The sequence below is a fragment of the Dama dama genome, chromosome 20, assembly GCF_033118175.1.
Source record: "Dama dama isolate Ldn47 chromosome 20, ASM3311817v1, whole genome shotgun sequence".
In the NCBI taxonomy this organism is placed as follows: Eukaryota; Metazoa; Chordata; class Mammalia; order Artiodactyla; family Cervidae; genus Dama; species Dama dama.
The window spans coordinates 78046172-78070925 of record NC_083700.1 but is presented as its reverse complement, the minus strand read 5'-3'; the positions used below and the strand labels follow the sequence as shown (position 1 = coordinate 78070925).

Here is a 24754-nt window from a genome sequence, read left to right as displayed (position 1 = left end):
AAGATCCCCTGGAAAAGGAAATGGCAACCCACTCCAGTATTCTCGCCTGGAGAATTCCATGGACAGAAGAGCCTGGCGGGCTGCAGTCCATGGGGTCGCAGAGAGTCAGACATGGCTTGAGCAACTAACACACACACACAAAGCTTAAGTTTTAATAATTCTGATGTAAATACTCTTAACATATGAAGTGAATCCAAATGTGAGTCATGAAACTTAGGCGTTGTCAAGGTAATGATATTAACCCCACAAAACGTGTAACTGGGACTTCTATCATTCTACTGATATATATTATCCTAGGACCTCCTCTAAATACAGAAAGTGCTTTGTGGCTGACTCCCTAGGCTGATTTCTGTCTCTCTTAAGAATGTACACAATTGTTAATTGGGTATATTAACTTGCACAAATGCCACCCTTTGTCACCTGTCACAGAACGGTGGTACATCTGCCCTGTCTACTGTATCCTGGCAAGGTCCTGTGACTATTCATTAAAGCTGCATCTGTCATAAAGCGATTCATCAAGGTTATGGGAAGTTGTGTTCCCAGAACATCCTGTAAAAGCCATATGCTTTCAGAATAATTACTGTTCCCCCAGAAGCGTTGCTTATTCCAGGGGCCAAGTCACAGCACTGTGCGGTAAGGATTCCACAGCAACTCAGAGGCCCCTGCGTGTCCCACTCCAGCCTCCCTCCATGCTGCGCCCTCTGTCTTTGCTGAGTGCCTGTCTATCCTCTGGGGCTCTGCTTTGATTCCACTTCCCCCAGGGCGCCACTGCTGTCCCAAGACCAGGCAGCATGGTCGTCTGCCGGTCCCACATCCTGCCGTACCTCTACTTGGGACTTGTCTCCTGGCAGTTTAATTATCTACTCAAGATAGATAAGAATCTGCGTCCCCCACCGGACTGTGTGCCTGCGGAGGGTGGTGGTCATGCCTGGCATGGGAAGTGCTCAGTCGCTCTTGGCTAAATAAACACTGGAGGCACAGAGGATGGCACAGAGACCCAGAGGCTCAAGGGGAAGGAGAGCAGGAAGACCCTGGGTACACGTCAAGTTCCAGGAAGAAAAGAGGCTGGGGTGCTGCCCATCTCTGGACACAGCTCTGATACCCCGAGGGACAGAACAGTCAGATCTGCCCTCAGGAAAGCATTTACATAGTGAAGTGGGGCATTCGCCACTGTGGACTTCCACTCCCTCCAGGCCTCCTCAATAATTTCAGGAACTGATTTCAAAAAGCAGATGAACAACCCAGCCTCACGCCTGCCACCCTCTGCCTGGTCCTCAGTGAGTGAGCCCACAACTCGCCCTCCAGCACCTCCAGGGTGGGGCAGCCTCTCTGGGGCAGTAAGCGGCCCACACAGATTTCCTTCCCCCAGGCTGCTGGCACGCGGGCTTAGTCTCCCCCTGCGGGTGGCTGTGTCAGGGGGCTGAGGAGGTGGGTGCAGAGCAGAAAGTGGGGGTTCCCTGGACCTCGTACCCTACAAGACCCAAGGGCAGCTACGAGGGAAACGGTCTGCCCAAGGCTGCAGACGCTGGGCCAAAGCCCTGTGGAGGCTGGAACACTGGTCTGAGGGATCAGCTTCTCAGCACAGCTCCCTCCTTCAGATCTGAACTGTGCGTCTCCTGCTCCCTCACTGTGCTCCCTGTGCCCTCAGCTCTGCTCCTTCTGGACACGTCATCAGAAAGCCCAGGACTGAAATTCAGAAGTGCCTTTCCAGCAGGTTATGGGGCCACGAGGGTCATCAGCCTATAATCCCCTATGGAGATCTGTCAACATTCCCACCAAATTCTCCAACTACTTCTAGGGTTGGTCCCTACAACTATAGGACCCGGGAGTGGAAGGTCCCTGTAGCCCAGATAACCACTCAAACACTGACTAAGCCAGTTCCTTCAAGGAGAAAGTCTAGGGTGCAGCAGCAAGGCTGGGCGGACAGCAGGGCATCTGCTGGTTGACCAGCTTCACCTATGAAAGGGAAGTCCCCCTGCTCATCGGATCTCTGCAAACATGACTTCGTTCTCCCCAGGTTCCCCAGGCTTCTCCACTGTGGGGAGGCAGGGCCAGGTCTGGACACAGGAATGGCAGCAACAATAACTCACTTGCGTAATATCTTTCTTGAGGATTCGATCGAAACTCAGCTGGCTCATGGTGTAGACAGGCTGCCACTCCTGGGCTTTCTTGGTGGCTACCAGCAGATTGGAGATTTCTATGGAAGAAAGAGAGAGAAGTCCGAGTGGAGCGGTGAAGGTGTAAGGTCCCAGTCACCAACATCTCCTGGGCCCTGGGCTTGCTCAACACATACGTGTGCATTTGTTGGTTCCGTCACTCAACAGATATTTACTAAGTACTTGATTCCTGCCCTCCAGGAGCTCATCAGCAAAGCTAACAGAGCCAACATGAATCAAAGAATCAAAATCTGTGCCGCTACTCTTAAAGGGCAGATGGTCCGGGGTTGACACAGCAGGATCTGTACTGGTAAGAGGGGTCGGGGAGGAAATGAAACGTTAGAAGCCGAGAACAGAAACTCTATAAGGTAGGGCCTGTGTCTATATTATTTCCCGCTCTGCCTCCACAGCCTGGTACACAGTAGGCACTCAAAAAATACTTGCTAAACGCGTGAATGAAGAACAGGGTGTGGGCTGAAGGATGAGAACTAAGGATAGAGGAAGCACACCGGGAGTGACAGGAACCAAAATCGGAGGGTTAAAAACCCAGGTTCCGTGAAGAACAGGGTGGGTGACCCAAAAAAGACGGCTGTGCCTGAGGCTCTCTAGTTCCCAGCACTGCCCGACAACAAGGAGGCATTTAGTGAACTGCTGGCTGAATGTTCAGATTTCAAGCAGACCAACCCCCAGATTCTACTGATTCAAATAACAAATTAGACCCATTATAAAATCTGCTAAGTCAGGGTCAGCACAGGTGGCTAACTGGGAATTTATAGTCCATGCAAGTCGCCGTCCCCCCGTGGAGCCACTCTGAGCTCCGAGGTTATCGTGAGGAAGAAAGGACCTTCCAGATGGGGCCAGCTGAGTATTCATCCTCTGTCCCTGAGCAACGGGCCAAGTGACTCAAAGCCTCTCTACCCTGCCAGGCAGGATTTTTCTTTTTTTTTTTTTTTTTCAGCCCACACTTTCTGACTACCTTCTCTGTGCCAGCCGCTGTCCTGAAGAGCTTTATACACATTAGCTCCTGTCCTTATGACAATCTTATGAGATATATAGTATTCTTATCCCCTTATAGATCAGAAAAACAGATTCAGAGCTATTAAATCATTTGCCCAAGGTCAGGCTCTGGATTCGTGCTGCATTCAGGGTAGACTCCAGTCTCTTGCCTCCACAGCATGGCTGGCCCTAGTGGAAAGGGGTACAAATCTGGGAGCCAAAAGCTGGTTCAGATACAGGCTCCCCTGTAATCATACCCTGAGTACCCATGTTTTTAGAGTCTCCTCTCCTCCATTCTGTTATCCTGACTCTAACCCTGTTACCTGGGAAAAATCAGGTTCAAGCAGGCAACTCTGGAGAAAAGACATGAAGAAAGGGCCACCTGAATGGTGCCCAAAGGAACAGTTTAGGCAGTAGAGCCATAGAGGAAATCAGAGAAGAGAATGGGAACAGGGGCCATTTGCGGGCAATTATTTGCATGGCCACTTCAGAGAACATGGCACTAGGATCAAGAGTGGGGAAAGCTGTTAAACCTCCATGAACCGGTTTCCTTACGACAAAAATGGGGCACACAGTTATGCTCCTCACTGGGCTGCTGTGAGGGATAAACGAGAGGATGCTCGTGAAGGGCCAATGGCTGGTGGGAGGTGACTGCCCCATCACTGGCAGCCCCTGTGCCTATGACCAGTGTCACATCTGCCAGCGCCTTCATCTGTGTTGTACCACCTGGCTCCTGGAGCTTTGGCAATGATCTGCTAAGTCCTCAGTGTCAGAGCTGAACCATGTAGAAATCAAGCTCCAAGATTTGACTGCACGGATGAGAACATGAGAGAATCAGTGGTGACTGGTCAATAGTTCCCCATCTCTTAACACGGTCACCCTCAGACTTGGAGAGGGGCAGCAGCACTGGGCAATGCACAAGAGGAGGAGACTTTCTTGACTATCACACTCATTCTGAGTGGCTGCCTGATTTTATTTATTCCATGAAGTTTCTTGGGTGCATTTAAGTGTGAAACCCAGGCTGGGGTCTGGCCATCGGAAGCCTGTGCTCAGAAGGCCTGAGGCACTGAGAAACTCTAAATGACTGTCTCTTCAGTTTTCACAATTTCGCCACTTCTCTAATTTGCAGGTGGCAGAGGGAAGACAGAGGCTTCTGAGGGCCTACGTGGAAAAGCCACCCGCATACTGCATAGTCTCACTCTACCCCCCACAGCAACCCCGCCCCAAGGTCAGCAGAACTGACCCTCACCCCACAGTCTTGGGCTGGTAACTGCACTTGTAACTCTGCAGAGGGTGTGATATAGGGGAAAGATCACTGTGGTTAGAGTCGGAAAATGTGAGTTCAAATTGCCATGCCTCCTCTAACTAACTAAGCAATCTTGGGTAAGTATAATGGATAACAACATACTACGGATTTTTATGAAGATTAAATAACTTAAACTACGGAAGAACCTCAAATGGTGCCTGGCAAACTTAAGAATTACTCACGTGATAGTAGACGACAGCAGCCATTATCATCACCATTATTACTTACTGCTACTCTTTTTTTTTTTAACTGCTACTCCCAGTGTAACCACTAGCGATATGACTAGTTGTGTAATTTTGAACAAGTCAGTGAATATCTCTGATCCTCAATTTCCTCATATTTATAATAGCTACAAAGAGCTAACTTAAAAATGCAGATAAACTGCTTGGGACTAGTAGGTACACACCAGTGTGGTAGCTGCTGCTCTAACTATTCACTCGACAGACATGAGGGAGTACCCATTCTGTGCTAGGTGCTGCCTCTCCCGTCAATCATCGTGGTGAGACCCAGATCCTGTCTTAAGAGTTTATAATCAAGTGGAGAGACAAACACTGAACATTCACTCAGTGCAGTGTTCCAGAAGCCTCAACAGAAGCCGTGAGAAGGGTTTAATCCTGTTCCTGTGTTTCTCCCACCACAGCCACCAGTTTCCGGTGAGGGTGGCAACTACACCAGAAGCCTCCCCAGCTAATTCCAGCAGAGAAAATCACATCCCTGTCTCCAACCTGCTGCCACCTTCTCGCTTCCCAGGCCTGCTGCTCTCCATTTCCTCAGCCTCGGCCTGAACCCACTAATCCCTAGGAAAACGAAAACTGCCTCTCATATCTGGAAGGAGAGACTATGCAAGTGAATAGGGTTGCTGGGCTCTAAGGTTATAGTTCACCCTGAGGTCTCACATCAAGTGGCAGATGTGTTTTTACCTTTGCAGAGTATCTTCAAGCACAAAAACAAAGGCTGCAAGCTACACCCCCAGACTGGCAGGAAACCCTATCTGATCAACAAGCACACAAGTCCTTCCTCTTTCACCAAGTTCAATGACAGTGCCTTGCTAGGAGACCAAAAAGCGATTCAAACATCAAGCACCCAGGCCCCTTTTTGTGTTGGTGTTGCTTCCTCTGCTCACCCCGAATATAAAGACTCACAGATGCACTCCGTTAAAAAACAGACTAGAGATCTCTTCAAGAAAATCAGAGATACCAAAGGAATATTTCATGCAAAGATGAGCACAATAAAGGACAGAAATGGTAAGGACCAAACAGAAGCAGAAGATATTAAGAGGTGGCAAGAATACACAGAAGAACCGTACAAAAAAGATCTACATGACCCAGATAACCACGATGGTGTGATCACTCACCTAGAGCCAGACATCCTGAAATGCGAAGTCAAGTGGGCCTTAGGAAGCATCACTGCCAACAAAGCTAGCGAAGATGACAGAATTCCAGTTGCGCTATTTCAAATCCCAAAAGATGATGCCGTGAAAGTGCTGCACTCAATATGTCGGCAAATGTGGAAAACTCAGCAGTGGCCACAGGACTGGAGAAGGTCAGTTTTCAACCCAATCCCAAAAAAAAGGCAATCCCAAAGAATGCTCACACTACCGCACAATCTCACATGCTAGCAAAGTAATGCTCAAAATTCTCCAACCCAGGCTTCAGCAGTACATGAACCATGAACTTCCAGATGTTCAAGCTGGATTTAGAAAAGGCAGAGGAACAGAGATCAAATTGCCAACATCTGCTGGATCATCGAAAAAGCAAGAGTTCCAGAAAAACACCTACTTCTGCTTTATTGATGATGCCAAAGCCTTTGAATGTGTGGATCGCAAAAAACTGTGGAAAATTCTGAAAGAGATGGGAATATAAGACCACCTGACCTGCCTCTTGAGAAATCTGTATGCAGGTCAAGAAGTAACAGTTAGAAATGGACACGGAACAACATATTCCTATTTCCAAATAGGAAAAGGAATATGCCAAGGCTGTATGTTGTCAACCTGCTTCTTTAACTTATATGCAGAGTACATCATGTGAAATGCCACACTGGATGAAGCACAAGCTGGAATCAAGATTGCTGGGAGAAATATCAATAACCTCAGATACACAGATGACACCACCCTTGTGGCAGAAAGTGAAGAAGAACTAAAGAACCTCTTGATGAAAGTAAAAGAAGAGAGTGAAAAAGCTGGCTTAAAGCTCAACATTTAGAAAACTAAGATCATCACATCTGGTCCCATCACTTCATGGCAAATAGATGGGGAAACAGTGGCTGACTTTATTTTTCGGGGCTCCAAAGTCACTGCAGATGATGACTACAGCCATGAAATTAAAAGACCCTTACTCCTTGGAAGAAAAGCTATGACCAACCTAAACAGCATATTAAAAAGCAGAGACATTATTTGACCAACATAGGTCCTTCTAGTCAAAGCTATGGTTTTTCCAGTAGTCATGCATGGATGTGAGAGTTGGACTATAAAGAAAGCTGAGTGCAGAAGAATTGATGCTTTTGAACTGTGGTGTTGGAGAAGACTCTTGAGAGTCCCTTGGACAGCAAGGAGATCCAACCAGTCCATCCTAAAGAAAATCAGTTCTGAATATTTGTTGGAAGGACTGATGATGAAGCTGAAACTCCAATACTTTGGCCACCTGATGTGAAAAACTGTCTCAGTGGAAAAAGATCCTGTTGCTGGGAAAGATTGAAGGTGGTAGGAGAAGAGGATGACAGAGGATGAGATGGTTGGATGGCATCACTGATGCGCTGGACCTGAGTTTAAGTAGGCTCTGGGAGTTGGTGATGAACAGGGAAGCCTGGAGTGCTGCAGTCCATGGGGTCGCAAAGATTCAGACACGACTGAGCAACTGAACTGAGAGTGTCTTTGGCTACACTTGCTGGGTCCTCAGGAACAACTGTGCTGCCCTTTCCGTAAGGCCTGACTCCTCCTAAGAAAGGGATCTGATGTATGCAGGACAGTACTGTGTGGCAGAGAAACATCAAAATAATTGGTACTCAAGGGATCTGGCACTGGGGATAGACCTGGCACTCAAAACCCCTTTGACCTTGGCCTTCAAAGAGACCCACTTCACATCTCCAGATCTGTTTTCCCTCCTATAAGATGGGACACTGATCAAGTGCCCCTATGTGTCCTTCCAGTTCTCACATTCTAAGAGGTGATGAATCTACCAGCAGGACATCAATGACACTGTCGATGGGGCTTAAAAAAGAGCAATCACTGGGGAATCCTACCAAACATACAAAGAAAAACCTACATCAATCCTTCTCGAACTCTTTCAAAAAACTCAAGAGGAGAGAACACTCTCAAATTCATTTTATGAAGCCACCATCTTCCTGATACTAAAATCAGATACTAAAACAACAGCAAGAAAGAAAATTATAGGCCAGTATCTCTAATGAATACAGATGCAAAACTCCTCAATAAAATACTAGCAAATGTAATTCAGCAACACATAAAGAGGATCACACACCATGATTGATATGGATTCATCTCAGGGTCACAAGAACAAACATACATCAATCTATGTGATACACCACATCAACAAAAGAAAAGACAAAAACCACATGATCATCTCAATAGATGCAAAAAAAGCATTCGATAAAATTCAAATCCATTCAAAATGGATAAGAGAGGGAACATATCTCAGTAAAGCACGGAAACCTAAATGTCCACTGACAGATGAATGGATAAAGAAAGTGTGCAATATAGAGAGACATATATAAATATATACACACAAACACACACAATGCATGTCTGATATACACATACACAATGCAATACAGAGAGACATACATAAATATACACACATACACACACACGATGCATGTCTGATATACACATACACAAGGCAATACAGAGAGACATACATAAATATATATACACACACACATGATGCATGCCTGATATACACATACACACTGCAATATAGATAGACATACATAAATATATATACACACACACACAATGCATGTCTGATATACACATACACAATGCAATATAGATAGACATACATAAATATATATAAACACACACAATGTACGTCTGATATACACATACAAATGGAATATTATTCAATCATAAAAAGTATGAAATAATGCCATTTGCAGCAACATGGATGGACCTACAGATTATCAGACTAAGTGAAGTAAGTCAAACAGAGAAAGACAAAAATCATATGATCACTCACATATGGAATGAACTTATTTCTAAAAGAGAAACAGACTCACAAACACAGAAAACAAACTTATGGTTACCAAAAAGGAAATGGAGTGCACGTCAGGATAAACTAGGAATTTGAAATTAGCAGACACAAACTACTATATATAAAAATAGATAAACAAAGTCCTACTGTATAGCACATGGCACTATATTAAGCATCTTGTAATAAACTATAATGGAAAAGAATCTGAAAAACTATACAGATAAGTGAATCACTTTGCTGTACATCAGAAACACAACATTGTAAATCAACAATAATTCAATTTCAAAAAAAGAGCAAGGGGATTTATGTATATGTATGATTGATCTATTTTGCTATGTGGTAGAAGCTAATTGTAAAGCAAATTTACTACAATAAAAATTAATAATAAAAGCAGCAAAGTTCCTTGCCTCTTCTATCCATTTCACGCTGTGATCCACTCATGAGTCCTCACTGCCTGCACAATAAAGTCCCAGTTCCACGGTATGGCAACCAAAGCCTCTGATGATCCTGAGTCTCTACACTCTTCGCCTTCCCCTCCCTTCTTTCTAAGCGCACTGAACACATTCAGTTCAGTTCAGTTGCTCAGTCATGTCTGAATCTTTGCGACCCCATGAACCGCAGCATGCCAGGCTCACTGTCCATCACCAACTCCCGAAGCCTACACAAAGTTGTGTCCATTGAGTCGGTGATGCCATCCAACCATCTCATCCTCTGTCATCCCCTTCTCCTACTGCCCTCAATCTTTCCTAGCATCACAGTCTTTTCAAATGAGTCAGCTCTTCGCATCAGGTGGCCAAAGTATTGGAGTTTCAGCTTCAGCATCAGTCCTTCCAATGAACACCCAGGACTGATCTCCTTTAGGATGGACTGGATGGATCTCCTTGCTGTCCAAGGGACTTTCAAGAGTCTTCTCCAACACCACAGTTCAAAAGCATCAATTCTTCAGCGCTCAGCTTTCTTCACAGTCCAACTCTCACATCCATACATGACTACTGGAAAAACCATAGACAGACCTTTGTTGACAAAGTAATGTCTTAACTAGAAAAACCTTGACTAGACGGACCTTTGTTGGCAAAGTAATGTCTCTGCTTTTTAATATGCTGTCTAGGTTGGTCATAATTTTCCTTCCAAGGAGTAAGCGTCTTTTAATTTCATGGCTGCAATCACCATCTGCAGTGATTTTGGATCCCCAAAAAATAAAGTCAGCCACTGTTTGCACTGTTTCCCCATCTATTTGCCATGAAGTGATGGGACCGGATGTCACGATCTTAGTTTTCTAAATGTTGAGCTTTAAGCCAATTTTTTCACTCTCCTCTTTCACTTTCATCAAGAATTCTTTAGTTCTTCACTTTCTGCCATAAGGGTGGTGTCATCTGTGTATCTGAGGTTATTGATGTTGCTCCCAGCAATCCTGATACCAACTTGTGCTTCATCCAGCCCAGCATTTCTCATGATGTACTCTGCATAGAAGTTAAACAAGCAGGGTGACAATACACAGCCTTGATGTACTCTTTTCCCAATTTGGAACCAGTCTGTTGTTCCATGTCCAGTTCTAACTGTTGCTTCCTGACCCGCATACAGGTTTCTCAAGAGGTAGGTCAGGCGGTCTGGTACTCCTATCTCTTTCAGAATTTTCCACAGTTTACTGTGATCCACACAATCAAAGGTTTTGGCATAGTCAATAAAGCAGAAGTAGATGTTTTTCTGGAACTCTCTTGCTTTTTCGATGATCCAGCAGATGTTGGCAATTTGATCTCTGGTTCCTCTGCCTTTTCTAAATCCAGCTTGAACATCTGGAAGTTCATGGTTCATGTACTGCTGAAGACTGGGTTGGAGAACTTTGAGCATTACTTTACTAGCACGTGAAATGAGTGCAATTGTGTGGTAGTTTGAGCATTCTTTGGCATTGCCTTTCTCAGGGATTGGAATGAAAACTAACCTTTTCCAGTCCTGTGGCCACTGTTGAGTTTTCCAAATTTGCTGACATATTGAGTGCAGCACTTTCACAGCATCATCTTTTAGGATTTGAAATAGCTCAACTGGATTCCATCACCTCTACTAGCTTTGTTCATAGTGATGCTTCCTAAGGCCCACTTGACTTCACATTCCAGGATGTCTGGCTCTAGGTGAGTGATCACACCATTGTGATTAACTGGGTCATGAAGATCTTTTTTATACAGTTCTTCTGTGTATTCTTGCCACCTCTTCTTAATATCTTCTGCTTCTGTCAAGTCCATACCATTTCTGTTCTTTACTGAGCCCATCTTTGCATGAAATGTTCCCTTGGTATCTCTAATTTTCTTCAAGAGATCTCTAGTCTTTCCCATTCTATTGTTTTCCTCTATTTCTTTGCACTGAATGCTCAGAAAGGCTTTCTTATCTCTCCTTGCTATTCTTTGGAACTCTGCATTCAATGGGAATATCTTCCCTTTTCTCCTTTGCTTTTTGCTCCTCTTCTTTTCACAGCTATTTATAAGGCCTCCTCAGACAGCCATTTTGCTTTTCTGCATTTCTTTTTCTTGGGGATAGTCTTGACCCCTGTCTCCTGTACAATGTCACGAACACATTAGCCCTCTACAACTTTTCTGCAGTGTCTACATCTGCCTTCTGCTTTGCCCTGCACATGCGTGTTGGGAATTCCCTTAGCTAACTGGCAACACTGCTCACTGTCCAACACTTGGCTCAAGATCCCCTCTGTGTAGCCATCCACACCATGTGACTCTGGGATCTTGACCATCCTCTCCTCCTTAACCCCAGGGCCTAATATGTGTGTATTATGCTGATGATCATATGCTGCAGTGGCCTCATTTACCTGTAACATTTTTTTGTATTAGGCTGGAATCCCTTGGGAGACAGGGACTGAATCATGTGCATTTCTCTGTGACTCTAACATAGTCCTTGGCCCACAGAAGATGTGCCAGGACCATTTTTGAGACAGACAGTAAACCACTGACAGGGGAACTCTCAGGACATTTTATCAAAAGGAAGAAAAAAAAATTCTTGCTTACTAATCCTAAACATGCCTCTTTCTGCAGCTTAACTGAGACACTGAGAAAAGGTGTATGCCTTCTCTATAGAAAATGCTGACACCCGAGGAATAGGATCTGAACCAGGGACAGACGTGTAACAAAACTCAATGAAAAACACCTAGAAGTTGTTGGGGAAGGACCATTTTCTTCAAAGCGCCCAGCATCTTTCGGTTTGCCTGGGTCTTGGAGCATGGTGAGGGGATGCAGCCTGCCTCTGGTCGGAGAGACTGACCTCGGGGCTTGGGCTGGCAGCAGCGCTTCAGCACAAAGCTGATGTTGTCCGTGCGCAGGATCTGCTTCTTTAGGTGGCTCATGAGGTCCCCAAGGCTCGGGAAGCTGCGGTCCGAGCCATGCAGGCTGTAGCGGCCCTTCTGCACCTCGATCTGAAAGTTCTTGAACTGTTTCTGGATACCCAGCACCTGCCATTTAGGAAAATGATCAGAAAGAATTTGTTTTAAAAGGGGTCAGGCAAACCTCTCCTGGGTATGTATGATGTTAACAATAGGAGAAGCCAGGTGGAGGACAAACAGAAGCTCCATACTATCTCTGTAACATTTCTGTAAATCTACTATTATTTAGAAATGAAAAACTTATTATATGTAAATGAAATAAGAATAAAGGTAAACATTATCTAATAATATATGTTATCTAATAATAATATTAGAAATAATATCTAATAAAGGAGATCCAGGAGAAGGTGCTGACAAATGGGAGTTATTAATAACACCAGAGAAACAGTCTCACACAGCAATGATTTCCACAAGAGCATCACTTCATTTTGGCACTTAAAATGAACTCCATGAAAACACCGACCTCAGCACTGTGGCTACAGTTATATGGCAAGGTGCATGTGAAAAAGCAAGCACTTCATAGGGGCTTTCCTGGTGGCTCAGAGGTAAAGAATCCACCTGCAACGCGGGAGACCTGGGTTAGGAAGATCCTCTGGAGGAGGGCATGGCAATTGACTCTAGTATTCTTGCCTGGAGAATCCCCATGGACAAGAGGAGCGTGGCTGGCTACAGTCTATGTGATCACAAAGAGTCAGACACGACTAAGCATAGCACAGCAAGCACTTTATAGCGGTTGGCAAATATTATTACATATGAAATAAGTACTATAGCAAAATGTATCCAGGAACTCCCTCAAACTGAACTCTTCTAAGAACCTGTGGGGAGGTGGGCGACGGCTGTCTGGTCTCGTTTCCGGGTTGCATGGTGCCCAGAGAGGAAGTACAGCAGATGCTTTCCTTCATGAGAACTTTTGTACAAAGAACACTATTTTCGTGGTTAAAATAAGGGCCAGAAAGATCTGCTTATGGTGTAAACTAAGGCAAGATATTTAACATCTTGATGCCTCAGTTTCTTCATCTGTACAATGGTGATAATGCAACCTGTCTCAAAGAGCTATAGTAAGGCTTAAATGAGAGTATACAGGTAAAGTGCTCAGCACAATGTCAGCTTAGCTGAAGCAAACAGTACCTGTGACCCTGTGTCTGATTCCTGTTTTCCCCAGGTAACCTGACACCAGGTAGACCATGGGACTGAATCACTGACATTCTCGGTACAGCACAGATTGATTCCACTTCCAAAGGCGGCTGGGCCGTCTCATGCTCCCATTCCTCGTAAAAACATAAAAGTTCCTCCAAAGACTGGCTGAATGCAGAAGAAAGGAATCCTGCCAAGGCAATAGGCCTGCCAGATGCTGAGCCACTGCACCTGTATCAGCCCCAGGCCATGGTGTCCAGGAGCACCCCAGGCGAGCAGTGGCCCCTCCAGGCTTCACCCAGGACTCTGGCAGCACTGGGCTCCTTCCACCACTTCCCCCTCCACTCCTGACTGAGTCCAACCCCAGGGATTGGCCTATACTTTTCCACCAGTGCCTGAGGCCTGCAGTACATTCATAGGCTGACTCTCACCTGGCCGGCCCCTCCCCCCACTCAGTTCTCCCAGTTCATGGTGAACCCAGTCAACACTAGTGTATTTATCTGGACTAATTCTGTAAAACTCTTTTAAAGTAGTTCATTCCTTGTATTTTTAAAAAAATTACATGAATTACAAAGCACTGTGGTTTAGTAAGGCCAAGTCAGGAATTCGGCTTCTACCTGAACCAAAATCTTAGGATTTCTCTCACATCATTCCCAGCTTCCAACCACACCCAAGTCACTAACAGAAATCTTGTTAAAATGCAGGACAGCAATTTGTCTGGTAAAATGCCTGCAGCTACCATCTGGGGAAAACTATATTAGGCCAGATTTCCAATAGGTCTTATTGGCATAGGTCTGTACCAGTGAATGCCACAGACAGACATAGCTCTGGGTCTGTGATGGCGCAGAGTATAAAATAAACCACTCTAAGCCACCACCTGTTTTGTGTGAGCTAGTTTTCTGGCCACATTCCACCTTCCAGAGCACAGAGAACCCTGCCATGGGTCCCCTGAAGGAAGAAACAAAGGGTCTTGAGGACAAAAGGGTAGGCTGCCTGGAAGCGGGCTCCATCTGGAGTGCAGACGGCCCATGTCAGAACTGCGGGGGTTCCTCAGAGGCCCAGGCCTTTCTACTCCCACCCACAAGGGTGGTCCTCGCTGCGGAAGCTCCTGGATGAGGCTGAATATGGCCCAAGGCAGTGTCCCAGCTGACCTCAGATTTTTCAAAGCAGGTGACAGTCATGAGGATGTTGTCGAAGTCGGTGCAGCTCCACCGCAGCACGTACATCCCCTCCTCACTGCCTTCTTGCCGCAGCTTATTGATGGCATATTCTGTGCTAGAAGGAGAGAGAGGCAGAGAGAGAGAGCTCACACCAAACAGAAGCACGCCAAACCCACGGGACGTCCACTTCCCTCAGCTGCCTCAAGTCTGACATCCCCTTGTATTACCTGTCCTGGGTCCTAACGTCCTCTCCTATATAAGACATGAGGCAGCCTGAGGTGCTGAGAAGCCTCAAAACAGAGCAGGTCTCCAAGTTCGAGAAGGGGGCTCAGCCCATTGCCCCTGAGCCTACCCATCCCCGACTTTCCCACACACACTGTCTCCACTCTAGCCAGAAGAGCTCCCCCAGGGCTGGGACGTGGAGCTGCCTTGATGCTGTGGTGGGGGTCCCTCCACCACCTCCCCAGGCTGCACAACTAGAACATGAGCCTCAGGATAGCAGGAATTTTGGGCTGTTCTGTTCATTGCTGTATCCACAATAACCAGAGCGTGCCTGGCTCATAGCAGCTTATCATATCACTTATCAATAGATAAGTGAATAACTGAGAAATAAACACTGAATAAAGAAACCAACGAGAACTGAAGAGTTGTGAGTAGAAAACATGCCTGTCCGACACTCCTGCGTCCCCAGGATGGAAGAGTCCTACACAGAGAAGGCAGTGAACAGACAGCTGCTAAATAAGTCCGCATAGGAAGTTACTACATCCAGTGAGTTCTGCTCTCTGAGTGCTGGTAAGGGCGGCTGTGTGGTCAACACGTGTTAGAAAGACACCGAGGGCTCCAGTCACTGGGTGACAAGGGCAGAACCAAAGTACATAAACTTAACGTGGCAGAAGGTAAGAAACGCCACTGGAACAAACAAAGCCGAGTGAAGGAGACAGGCAGCGTGGGGTACAGAGAGGGAAGAGGTGTCATCCTGTTATATAAGGTGGTCAGGGAAGACGTCACCAATAAGGTGACATGTGAGTGACCCTGAAGGAAGTGGTGGCTGAATGGACTTGGGAGGGAGGGCCTTCCAGTCTAAGGGGAGAAGCAGGTGCCACAGCCCTGACGCTTAGCTATAGCTGGGATATCTGAGGGCCATGCTTTATTATAAAGCTCAGCCCTTGCTCTGCAATTCCGTGTGTGTCTGTGGGAGCCTCTCCACGCCGGGACCACACCACTGACAAACTACCAGTCCACAAGGCAGCCGGGATTGGGAAGAAGGTGGGGGCCGCTTCGTGAGAAAGGTGGCTGAAGAGGTGCTTCCGCAGATACACTGTGGTCTGGAAGAGACTCAGGAGAAACACAGCAGCTGTGTTCCTCTGCCTGAAGGACAGTCATGGATAAGAGGGAGTTGAATTGCTACCGCTCCAAAAGGCAGAACTCAGATGAGCTGACAGAACTTACAGGCAGGAGACCTCAACTCCCTGTCAGAAAGGTGAGCAAGTCTGCAGAGCTCCAAGCTGCTCGCTGCCTTGTGAAGCACTAGGGGCGCCATCACCAGACGTGTCTGAGATGCGGGTGGGACGAGACACCCAGCAGAGCCCCTTCCAGCACCAAGGCTGGGTCACCCTCACTGCGCACCTGGCACCGCAGGACAAGCCCACTCGGGATTCCATTTCTCACCACTCCATGTGCTGCTGAGATCTGTGTGCTCTTTCTCGAATCACCCAGAGCATCTGGCACAGCAAGGAGTTAGGATATGTAGCGCTTCTGGGTCAGCTATGGAGAGGTGAGGGGTTCAACTGTGAGGACACCCACATAAGGGAGAAGAGGTGACGGGAAGGCCCGGCCAGGACAGCAGGGACAGTCAAGGGCACCAAGGAAGTACTCAGCCTAATGCTCGATGACGCCCATGCCTGAGAAAGCCACGCTCCCGCCCATCTCTTTGTTCTTTTCACACCAAAGGTAACTGGAAAAGTTATCGAACCAACCAGATTGGACCATGACAGCCATTCTGTATGTTGTGGACGATCAGTGGGGGAGCCACGTCGGTGCAGAGGTAGTGATGGGCGTCTGCCGTGAGCCGGAAATAGCCGTCCACGAGGGACACGAAGGACAAGGCCTCCTCGTGGGAAGAGAGCTTCAGCTCCTGCAAGAGAGCAGAAATGCCCGTGGTTACATCACACGCTGGCCATCTCAAGCAGCAGCTGACTCTCTGGGCAGGTACACAGTGAGAAGATATTCATGTTCAACACAATGGAGGATGCATGAGCCCATAGGGAAGCTCCCTTTGTTGACAGTAACTGCACCCTTGCATTTATAAATGATTCTGACTGTTCACCACACTCTTTCATCTATTACCTTAACCTTTCTCAGATGAGGACTAGTGTATGTGGGGGGAGCAGGGGACTGGCAGCTGTGTGGGAGACATGAGACCATGGAGAAGCTGCCCCCTGGGACCAGTTGGAAGAGCAAGGCTGATTCAAGGTGGCAACAACATGAAAGAGTGGAGGCGGGAAGAGCAGAGAGTGTGCAGGTGGTACCCTGGTCCTGGCACTACACTTTATTCCTGCTTATAGAAAAAGAAAGAGGCACAGGTGCTTCATCCCATCCAGAGCTGGTTCAGAAGGTGAAACTCTGGATTTTAGTTCAGGAATGGTCCCAGACACAACGATGAGGTTGTGAGATTAAATCCAGGGACCTCTGAGGGTCTGGAGGAGGCACAGTCTTATCACAGCGGGAGAGGCAAAGGCAAAAATAGAAGAGGAGGAGGGAGGGAGTTTTCATGGAAGGAAGAAAAATGCTCGGAGGTGAAGACAGGCGAGGTTTTTGTCTTAATCTTATAACCCTGAGTACAGATGAGCATTTATTTGAGTGGAACTGTGGGGTCAACCAGGAACATCTGATGAAGGAAGGTATGTAAAGCCATGATTTAGAGCTTTGGCTCACAAAAATCCTAACATTAACACACACTGGAGCCTTAAGAGAAGGGCAAAATGACACTTGAGTATAACACTCTTTCCATAACAATGGAGAAAGAAAAGGCTGGTGGCAGAGATGAGACCAGTGAAGGGGTGAGGGGGAGAGGGATATAAGCAACCAGCAGAATGGAGGCAAAGGGCTTATAATGAGAATTAGCTATGATGCCAAAGGAAAGGTGCTTTGGGGTTGTGAGCCAAGGAGGCCAAGAGAGGGCAGGACTACCACAGGGATGGTGATCCAGGTGTGCTACGTGTGCTTCCTTTCAGGCGTGACCCAGCATCTCCGTGCAGAGCCCCAAAGAGCAAATGCAAGACAGTCTGGCTTGGGTAGCCCTTCACCCAATCACACGCAAATGAAACCATGTAAGTGCTTAAGTTCTCTGAAAGCAGAAGTCTGAATAGAAAGGGGAGATGTCAAGAAGATGCAGACAGAAGAGATAAATCAAGATATGATTTGATAACATGGTAGCATCATGCTTTCCTGAAAGCGGCAATCAAAACACAGCTTGGAAATCCCATGGCTGGGAAGGGATCGGGGAATGAGATAAATAAGAAAAAGCACCACACAGGGTTAACCCACCAGCTTCAGGAGCCAGTTTATCTGGGTTCAAATCTCAGGGTCTCTATGTACATTTAAGCATATGTAATCATCATTTTTTGTCAAAAATTATCAAATATCAGCACAATTTCAAATGGTTTAATGTCACAGTTGTATGACCTTGGCTGAGTTATTTAGCTTTTTTTGTGCCTCAGATTCCTCCTTCGTAAAATGAGAATAAAATACCCACCAATAAGAAAATGAAAAGAGTTGGTATTTGCAAAGCCTTTCCGACAAAAAGTACCTGGTGCATAGCAGGCCTCATATTTGTAAATGAAAAAGTAACGAGGAGATCAAGTATGGGTTTTTTCTTGCCTCCCCCAGCCCCACAAGGACGGTAGCTTGGCACAGAGCGGCCAGCCTGGGTGGCCAGGGTGAGCTCTGGCCTAGACGACAGGTGCACCATCTGGGTGCTGCCCTTGACTCTGTCAGCTAGGACAGGACAGGGAAGGCTCTCAAAGCCTGCATCCACTGGCTGCTGTTCCTTCTTCTCGGCCATGTCTCCAGGGTTTGGCCATGTTGAACAGCCAGACCACAGATGTGCCAAGCTCTCCCTCACTACGGAGTCCCTGGGGGAGAGGACACCTTGGAGCCCAAATCAGTATAGGCTGGAGCTGACCCTCTAAAAGTTTCTACAGCTCTCCCGAAGTCTCAGATTCCCCACTGGAAGTGGAGTCAAAATCCCGACAATATGGCTTAATATCTATAACATGCTGAATGCTGCTGCTGCTGCTGCTAAGTCGCTTCAGTCATGCCCGACTCTGTGCAACCCCAGAGACGGCAGCCCACCAGGTTCTTCTGTCCCTGGGATTTTCCAGGCAAGAATACTGCAGTGGTTTGCCATTTCCTTCTCCAAATATGCTGAATATACAGCATTTATTTCTGTTTTCTCCCTCTTGCCATTTTCCATGTCTCCACTAACATCTATCTGGGCTCTTCCATCACATTTTTACTACAGTTTTCTTAGGCAATCAATGTATCTTTATTTTTAAAAAGGGAGGATGGGGAGAATTAAAAGTTAAAATCACTCATAATATCATCATAAACAAATAGTTGTTAATATATGGTTATTTTCCTTAGAGCATTTGCATGCTTTAAACTTTTTACAACAAAATTGGTTCCATTAAGTTTCATATTCTGCTTTTTTCCATTTATGAAGCATTCTTCCAGATTTTTAAAAATTCAGCTATTTGTTTAAATAATATTCTAATACTCAGATGAGTTGTATTTTATTTTCTCGTTTTCCTATAATCATAAATGCAGGTTAGTTTCAGCATTTTTGACACTGTAAATACTGTTTGGGATAAACATTCTCACTCATCGACCACTGCCTGCATCTCACAGTTTCTAAAAGACCCCTCATTTCCTGAATGGAGGGATATATAGATATTTTCAAGCCTTTTAATACCTGTTATCTTGGACAGCGAGGAGATCAAACTAGTCAATCCTAAAGAAAATCAACCCTGAATATTCACTGGAAGGACTGATGCTGAAGCTCCAATACTTTGGCCACCTGATGAGAAGAGGTGACTCACTGGAAAAGACTCTGATTCTGGGAAAAGACTGAGGGCAGGAGGAGAAGGTTGATGAGATGGTTGGATGGCATCGACTCAGTGGACATGAGTCTGAGCAAACTATGGGAGATAGTGAAGAACAGAGAAGCATGACGTGCTGCAGTCCACGGGGTTTCGAAGAGTTGGACATGACTAAGTGACTAAACAATAACAAATCAAACTGCTTTCCCAAAAGGTATACCCAAAAGACTAATTACTCCAGATATAAAAGGATGGCCACTTGTCCTAAACTGCATTACCAGACTCTTTCCCAGAACTGAGTGTTAGGATTTTGACACAGTATAATTTGCCAATTTTAGGCAAAACATGGTACTTCCCTAGGTGACTACCTCCACTGCATGGAGCACCGTGTCTCACCATCCTGTCCTTTCCACGAGCAGTCGGCCGTGACCTCCCTGACACAAACATGTTTGTTTTGGCTGGGCTCCCACTTCCCCTGCCAAACTGGCCTGCCTGTCTAGATCATGTCCTCAAGTGATACCAGAAAAGAGGAAGTGAAGTTGAATACTCCTTCCTCTGTCCGAGAGTCACTTGGGTGTGCCTGACACCATGACGGGGACTGTCACTGTGGCCACAGCCACCGGCCCAACAGTCTGCTCAAGTGCAAAGCGGGGCTTCCCACCGACCTCATCCCGGGTGATCCACCCAACCCAGCAGAGGGGCCGTGCAGGAGACCTTGGGAGAAAATGCTGACACTCACTCACCAAATTTTTTCTCAAATCCACTAATTTTTGTGAACTGAATATTGATGCTGAAATAACTTTGGGAGGATACCAAATCCTGTCTTCATTTGAAGAACAAAGAAAGGCACTAGAACGTACGCAGGTAACTTAAACACAGACACTGATAATGTCAATGTCAGCAACAGGGACTTTTTGGCTTAAATAAGATGATCACAAGATTTTCTCTCGGGGACAGGAACCCTGCCAAGAGCACATGCTGCATAACTGTCCTCAGCAAAGTCCCCTCCCAGCAGCAAACCCAGGCCCAATCACTTCTGGAGGAAACTTACCATTTTTTTGTTGTCCTGCTTATTAATGCTGACCACAGACTCCTTGATTACAATGTGAGTGATCTCAGGGAAGTAAGAAAAATTGTTCCACTCTTCTCGGATTTTGTTTTTTTCCTCATCCTTCTTGTGTTTATTTTCCAGTTTTTTCCGTTTCAGTTTTTTTTCCTTTTCAACAGGAACAATCTGATAAAACGCATAAATGACAAAGTGAAGCCAGCTTTCTCATTTTCTATTGGCATTTCTCATTTTCTCCTGGCAAAACAACATAGGGCCTTGCAGCCAAGCAGGAGAAAGCCAGAGGGCTTGGACTGATGGAGGAACTGGGAGAGTCAGCACCCATGGGCTTATTCAGGCCCCACCAGGGATTCTTAGGACCCTACCCCTGGAAAAGACCTTAATGGACACACTGACTAAACTCTTTACATAATCTATAATGTACAAGGCAAACTCAGGAATGGAAATAACTGTCCACTAGACATACATCTATAATCGTCCCCCCAGTTGAGCATGGGCTTTCTCCTTTTAGAATCTACCACTGATTGTCTTGACTAGACAGCCATAATCAAGTTGGAATTTATAAGAGCAGGTATGAATCTCATGCTTAGATAACTTGGAGAGTCATACATGTCTGCACAAGCTTACATATTTTGTGTAGCAGAGTCTTGGAGACCAGAGATCTGGATAAGATCCTGACTCTTGCCAGTTACTTAACTAATTAGGTCATCTCTTTGAGCCTCCATTTACCCATCCATAAAACAGAGATCTTATGTCTTCACAGGGTTCTTAGAGCAGAAGGTAGGTTCTTAATAACACAGTACCCACACTACACAGAAAGTGCTTGGTAAGTGTTTGGCATTATTTTAGCATGAGAATAAAACAGGAGTAGAAAGTAAATTTCACCTTTATGTCAATAGTATTATTTACAATAATGATGATGATGATGATTTATTTATAATCAGCTATAATTTATTGAACATTTATTATACACCACTTATTATTATATAAGCTCTATGCTAAATGGCAGTTTTCTCAACAACACTATGAGGTAGTACAGTAAGTGTTACCTTTTTATAGATGAATAATGAATATGTAGCTGATATATATGAAGTAACCCTCCGAAGGCCATGTAAATATAAACAGTGGAGATAGGATTTGAACCAGGTCTGCTGCTAAGTCTGCTAAGTCACTTCAGTCCTGTCCAACTCTGTGCGACCCCATCCTTGGGATTCTCCAGGCAAGAACACTGGAGTGGGTTGCCATTTCCTTCTCCAATGCATAAAAGTGAAAAGTGAAAGTGAAGTCGCTCAGTCATGTCCGACTCTTCTCGACCCCATGGACTGCAGCCTACCATGGTCCTCCATCCATGGGATTTTCCAGGCAAGGGTACTGGAGTGGGGTGCCATTGCCCTCTCCATGAACCAGGTCTATTTAGCTTTTAAAACCCACGTTTTTAAACCAATCTGGTCTATTGCCTCATTCAATAAATACTTCAAAAAGAAGCTCCAAATTGCAAGAAAAATTACCCTATTTCATGGAGCCAAAGACCTAAATTCAATTCTTGGCACAATCACTAATCAGTTAGTTATGACCTTGGGCAAATTTCTTAGCTTGTCTGTACCTCTTTGTGTTCATCTATAAAGTATGCAAAATGGTAGTATCTCTCATAAATTTGTTTTAAGGAACAAATGAGTTAATCCATGTAAATTGCTTAGAAAAGTACTTGGTACATGGTAAACACTTGGTAAATGTCTGCTATTACTATATTATTACATATTATATATGCTACATTTCTCTATTTCCCTACAGAACTCAATAAATATTTATTTAGATCTACTGCTACATGGACACAATAAAAGATGAATGATACACTGTCTCTAGCCCATGAAACACACTCAGCTGACAGGGGTGATGAACATGCAAAGAGATAATATCATCAGAATACACAGAACACACCATGCGACATAGGATATTCTGACCAGCCACCTATCAGCACTTACATGTGGTTTCTGTCTCCACTGGATTCCAAGATTTCCAGTCACCATCACTTCATAGCAGAGAACATTTCCACTATCATTTGGATGGAACCGATTCATCTCATTTTCTGATGAAATCAGTAGCATGGAAGTCTCAAATATTTCAGCACCATAATGTTTTGTCAAAGTTTCCAAGGTAGCCAGGTATTTCACCTTCAGGTCATGCGTGGACACGCTGCTGTCGCAAATGGTCTTATTGTTAAACTCCTTTAGGAAATCCTTGAAAACATTATTTATCCGCATCCTGGTGAGAAGGTTCCTCTGTCTGATGGACTTATTCAATGTTTCTGGAATATATCGCTTGTAGCTAAAAGAAAGTTTAAAAAAAAAAAATCTCTTTTTTATGTATAGGTTAGCAGAATAGCCCAGAAACAAATGCAAGCCTGTGACCCTTCCTTCTCTGTGTTGCCAAAGGAGAAAGGTTCTACTCCCAGAGGTCTTGGAGTAAAACTCAGGATGATAATCATAGGGAGATGGAGGTGGACAGGGACTGAAAGAAAAGAGGCAAGTACCTGTTCCATAGATTTTACTGAAATGGAAATTCCTACAAGAATCATCAGATTTTCTGGATCACAAAGGCAGGCAGCAAAATGGACTTATCTGTTTTTGTTTGCTAATGTCACTGTTCCTTCCCGCGTACACTGTGTTCACATGAACACACTGTTGCTAAGGTTCAGCCAGAACCTTAGCAATTAGAAAGCCACCTGGAAGGTGTCAAGAGTGACGACAGATGCTTCACATGTTCTACCTGCATATCTATTAGACAGTTTTTCTATAAAGATCACAGGTTGCCTTTATGAGACATAGGAAAAACACACAAAAGCTAATCAAATACAAAAGACCCAGTGTTTGCTGTGTGCAAATGTCCTAGATATATTAAATGGATCAACAGATAAAGTGAAAGATTAATCATTCAGGTGTTAATGAGAGAGACAGTATCTATGACTAACAGAATCACAGCAAATGGATACACTGTGAGAACAAGACCCAGCTTTAAGAGGGGTATGAACACCCAAGAAAAAAAGAGCAAGTCTGCTGGCGGTCAGACAAGTGGGGAGACAGCCTGAGAAAGCACCCAGCACAGGGGAATCCCTGCCGCACTGATAGTTTCACAATAGCGGAAAACTGTGGAGCTTGAAATTTGTCCCCAGCAAATACTGTAACTTCTTTTTTAGATTAAAGTAACAGAGGGGAAGGTCAGAGGAGAGCTATTTTTAACTTCAGCCTCATGCAAAAATAAAGAGGAGGTGCCCAGAGCAAACACCACAGAAACAGGAGAAAGCACTGTGGCATGTATCTCACCAGTCCCTGCATTTCTGAGGGGCAACTCGTGACCTGCTCCAGACTCTGGTCAAGGGCAAGGAGATACGAAATGTAACCTTACGAAAAGGCACATGCCACCTATCACAGGTAACATGGCTAGAAATAATCCCCTCTTCAAAATGACTTGTCTTGGGACAAACACAACAGTGCACTGATTTAAAAATTATATTTCCAGACTTCCCTGGTGGTCCAATGGTTAAGACTGTGTTTACACTGCAGGGAGCATCAGTTTGATCCCTGGCTGGGGAACTAAGATTTCCCCCATGATGGGTGGATGGCCAAAAAAATAAAATAAAAATTATATTAGTGTTTCATAGATAGGTGGAAGTTATACAGATTGAATATTCCTTCAGAAGGACTTGCTTGCAAATGATAATTTTAAGTAAATACAATTTTCTTAAGGTAACACTTGATCGTGCTTCACATTGGAATTAGCAGCTCTCCAGGGAACCAGTACAGGCTGGAAATGTATTAGGGCTGTATCAAGAAGGATTTTAGGACAGATCCAGCACAAAAGGAAAAAGTGCAGGGACAGATGCCAGTGCCCAGCATGGGCAGAGAGCAAGGGGGAGGGCATGTGGGCCACTCATTTGACTGGTGACCCAGCCCAGAACTTTCACTTCGTACAAATTTCTGAGGTCGTCAGCCAACATTCAAATTCAGGACACAATTATAATTGTACTACCTTTTATTATAAATATTCTTTAAAAAAAGTTGGGCTCTGCAGAGAGCAGTAGTCAGCCAACAACTGAGTTGTATGAGAATGTGTAAGAATAATACCATCCCCACAATCACTTCTTCAGCCAGCAGGAAGGTTTACCTGATGTCCTTGGGGAGTTCTGGCAATTGCATCTTCTTCATCATGGCGTAGTGGGAGATGGCCAGCACGGCCATTCCCAGACACTCGTT

The 24754-nt window shown here is 45.3% G+C and overlaps 1 protein-coding gene across 1 annotated transcript in view; it reads right to left on the bottom strand.

Moving 5' to 3' along the window:
• Positions 1 to 24754, bottom strand: part of JAK1 (Janus kinase 1) — a 139264-nt gene that overhangs the window by 14830 nt on the left and 99680 nt on the right. The window contains exons 6-12 of the mRNA XM_061121689.1: positions 24666 to 24754; positions 22487 to 22829; positions 20490 to 20672; positions 16316 to 16473; positions 14331 to 14454; positions 11928 to 12114; positions 2091 to 2197 (exon numbers count right to left, since the gene is read on the bottom strand). The exon at positions 24666 to 24754 is cut by the window's right edge and continues 75 nt beyond it. Of these exons, the coding sequence (XP_060977672.1) occupies positions 2091 to 2197; positions 11928 to 12114; positions 14331 to 14454; positions 16316 to 16473; positions 20490 to 20672; positions 22487 to 22829; positions 24666 to 24754 (1191 nt within the window). The remainder of the gene's footprint in view (positions 1 to 2090; positions 2198 to 11927; positions 12115 to 14330; positions 14455 to 16315; positions 16474 to 20489; positions 20673 to 22486; positions 22830 to 24665) is intronic.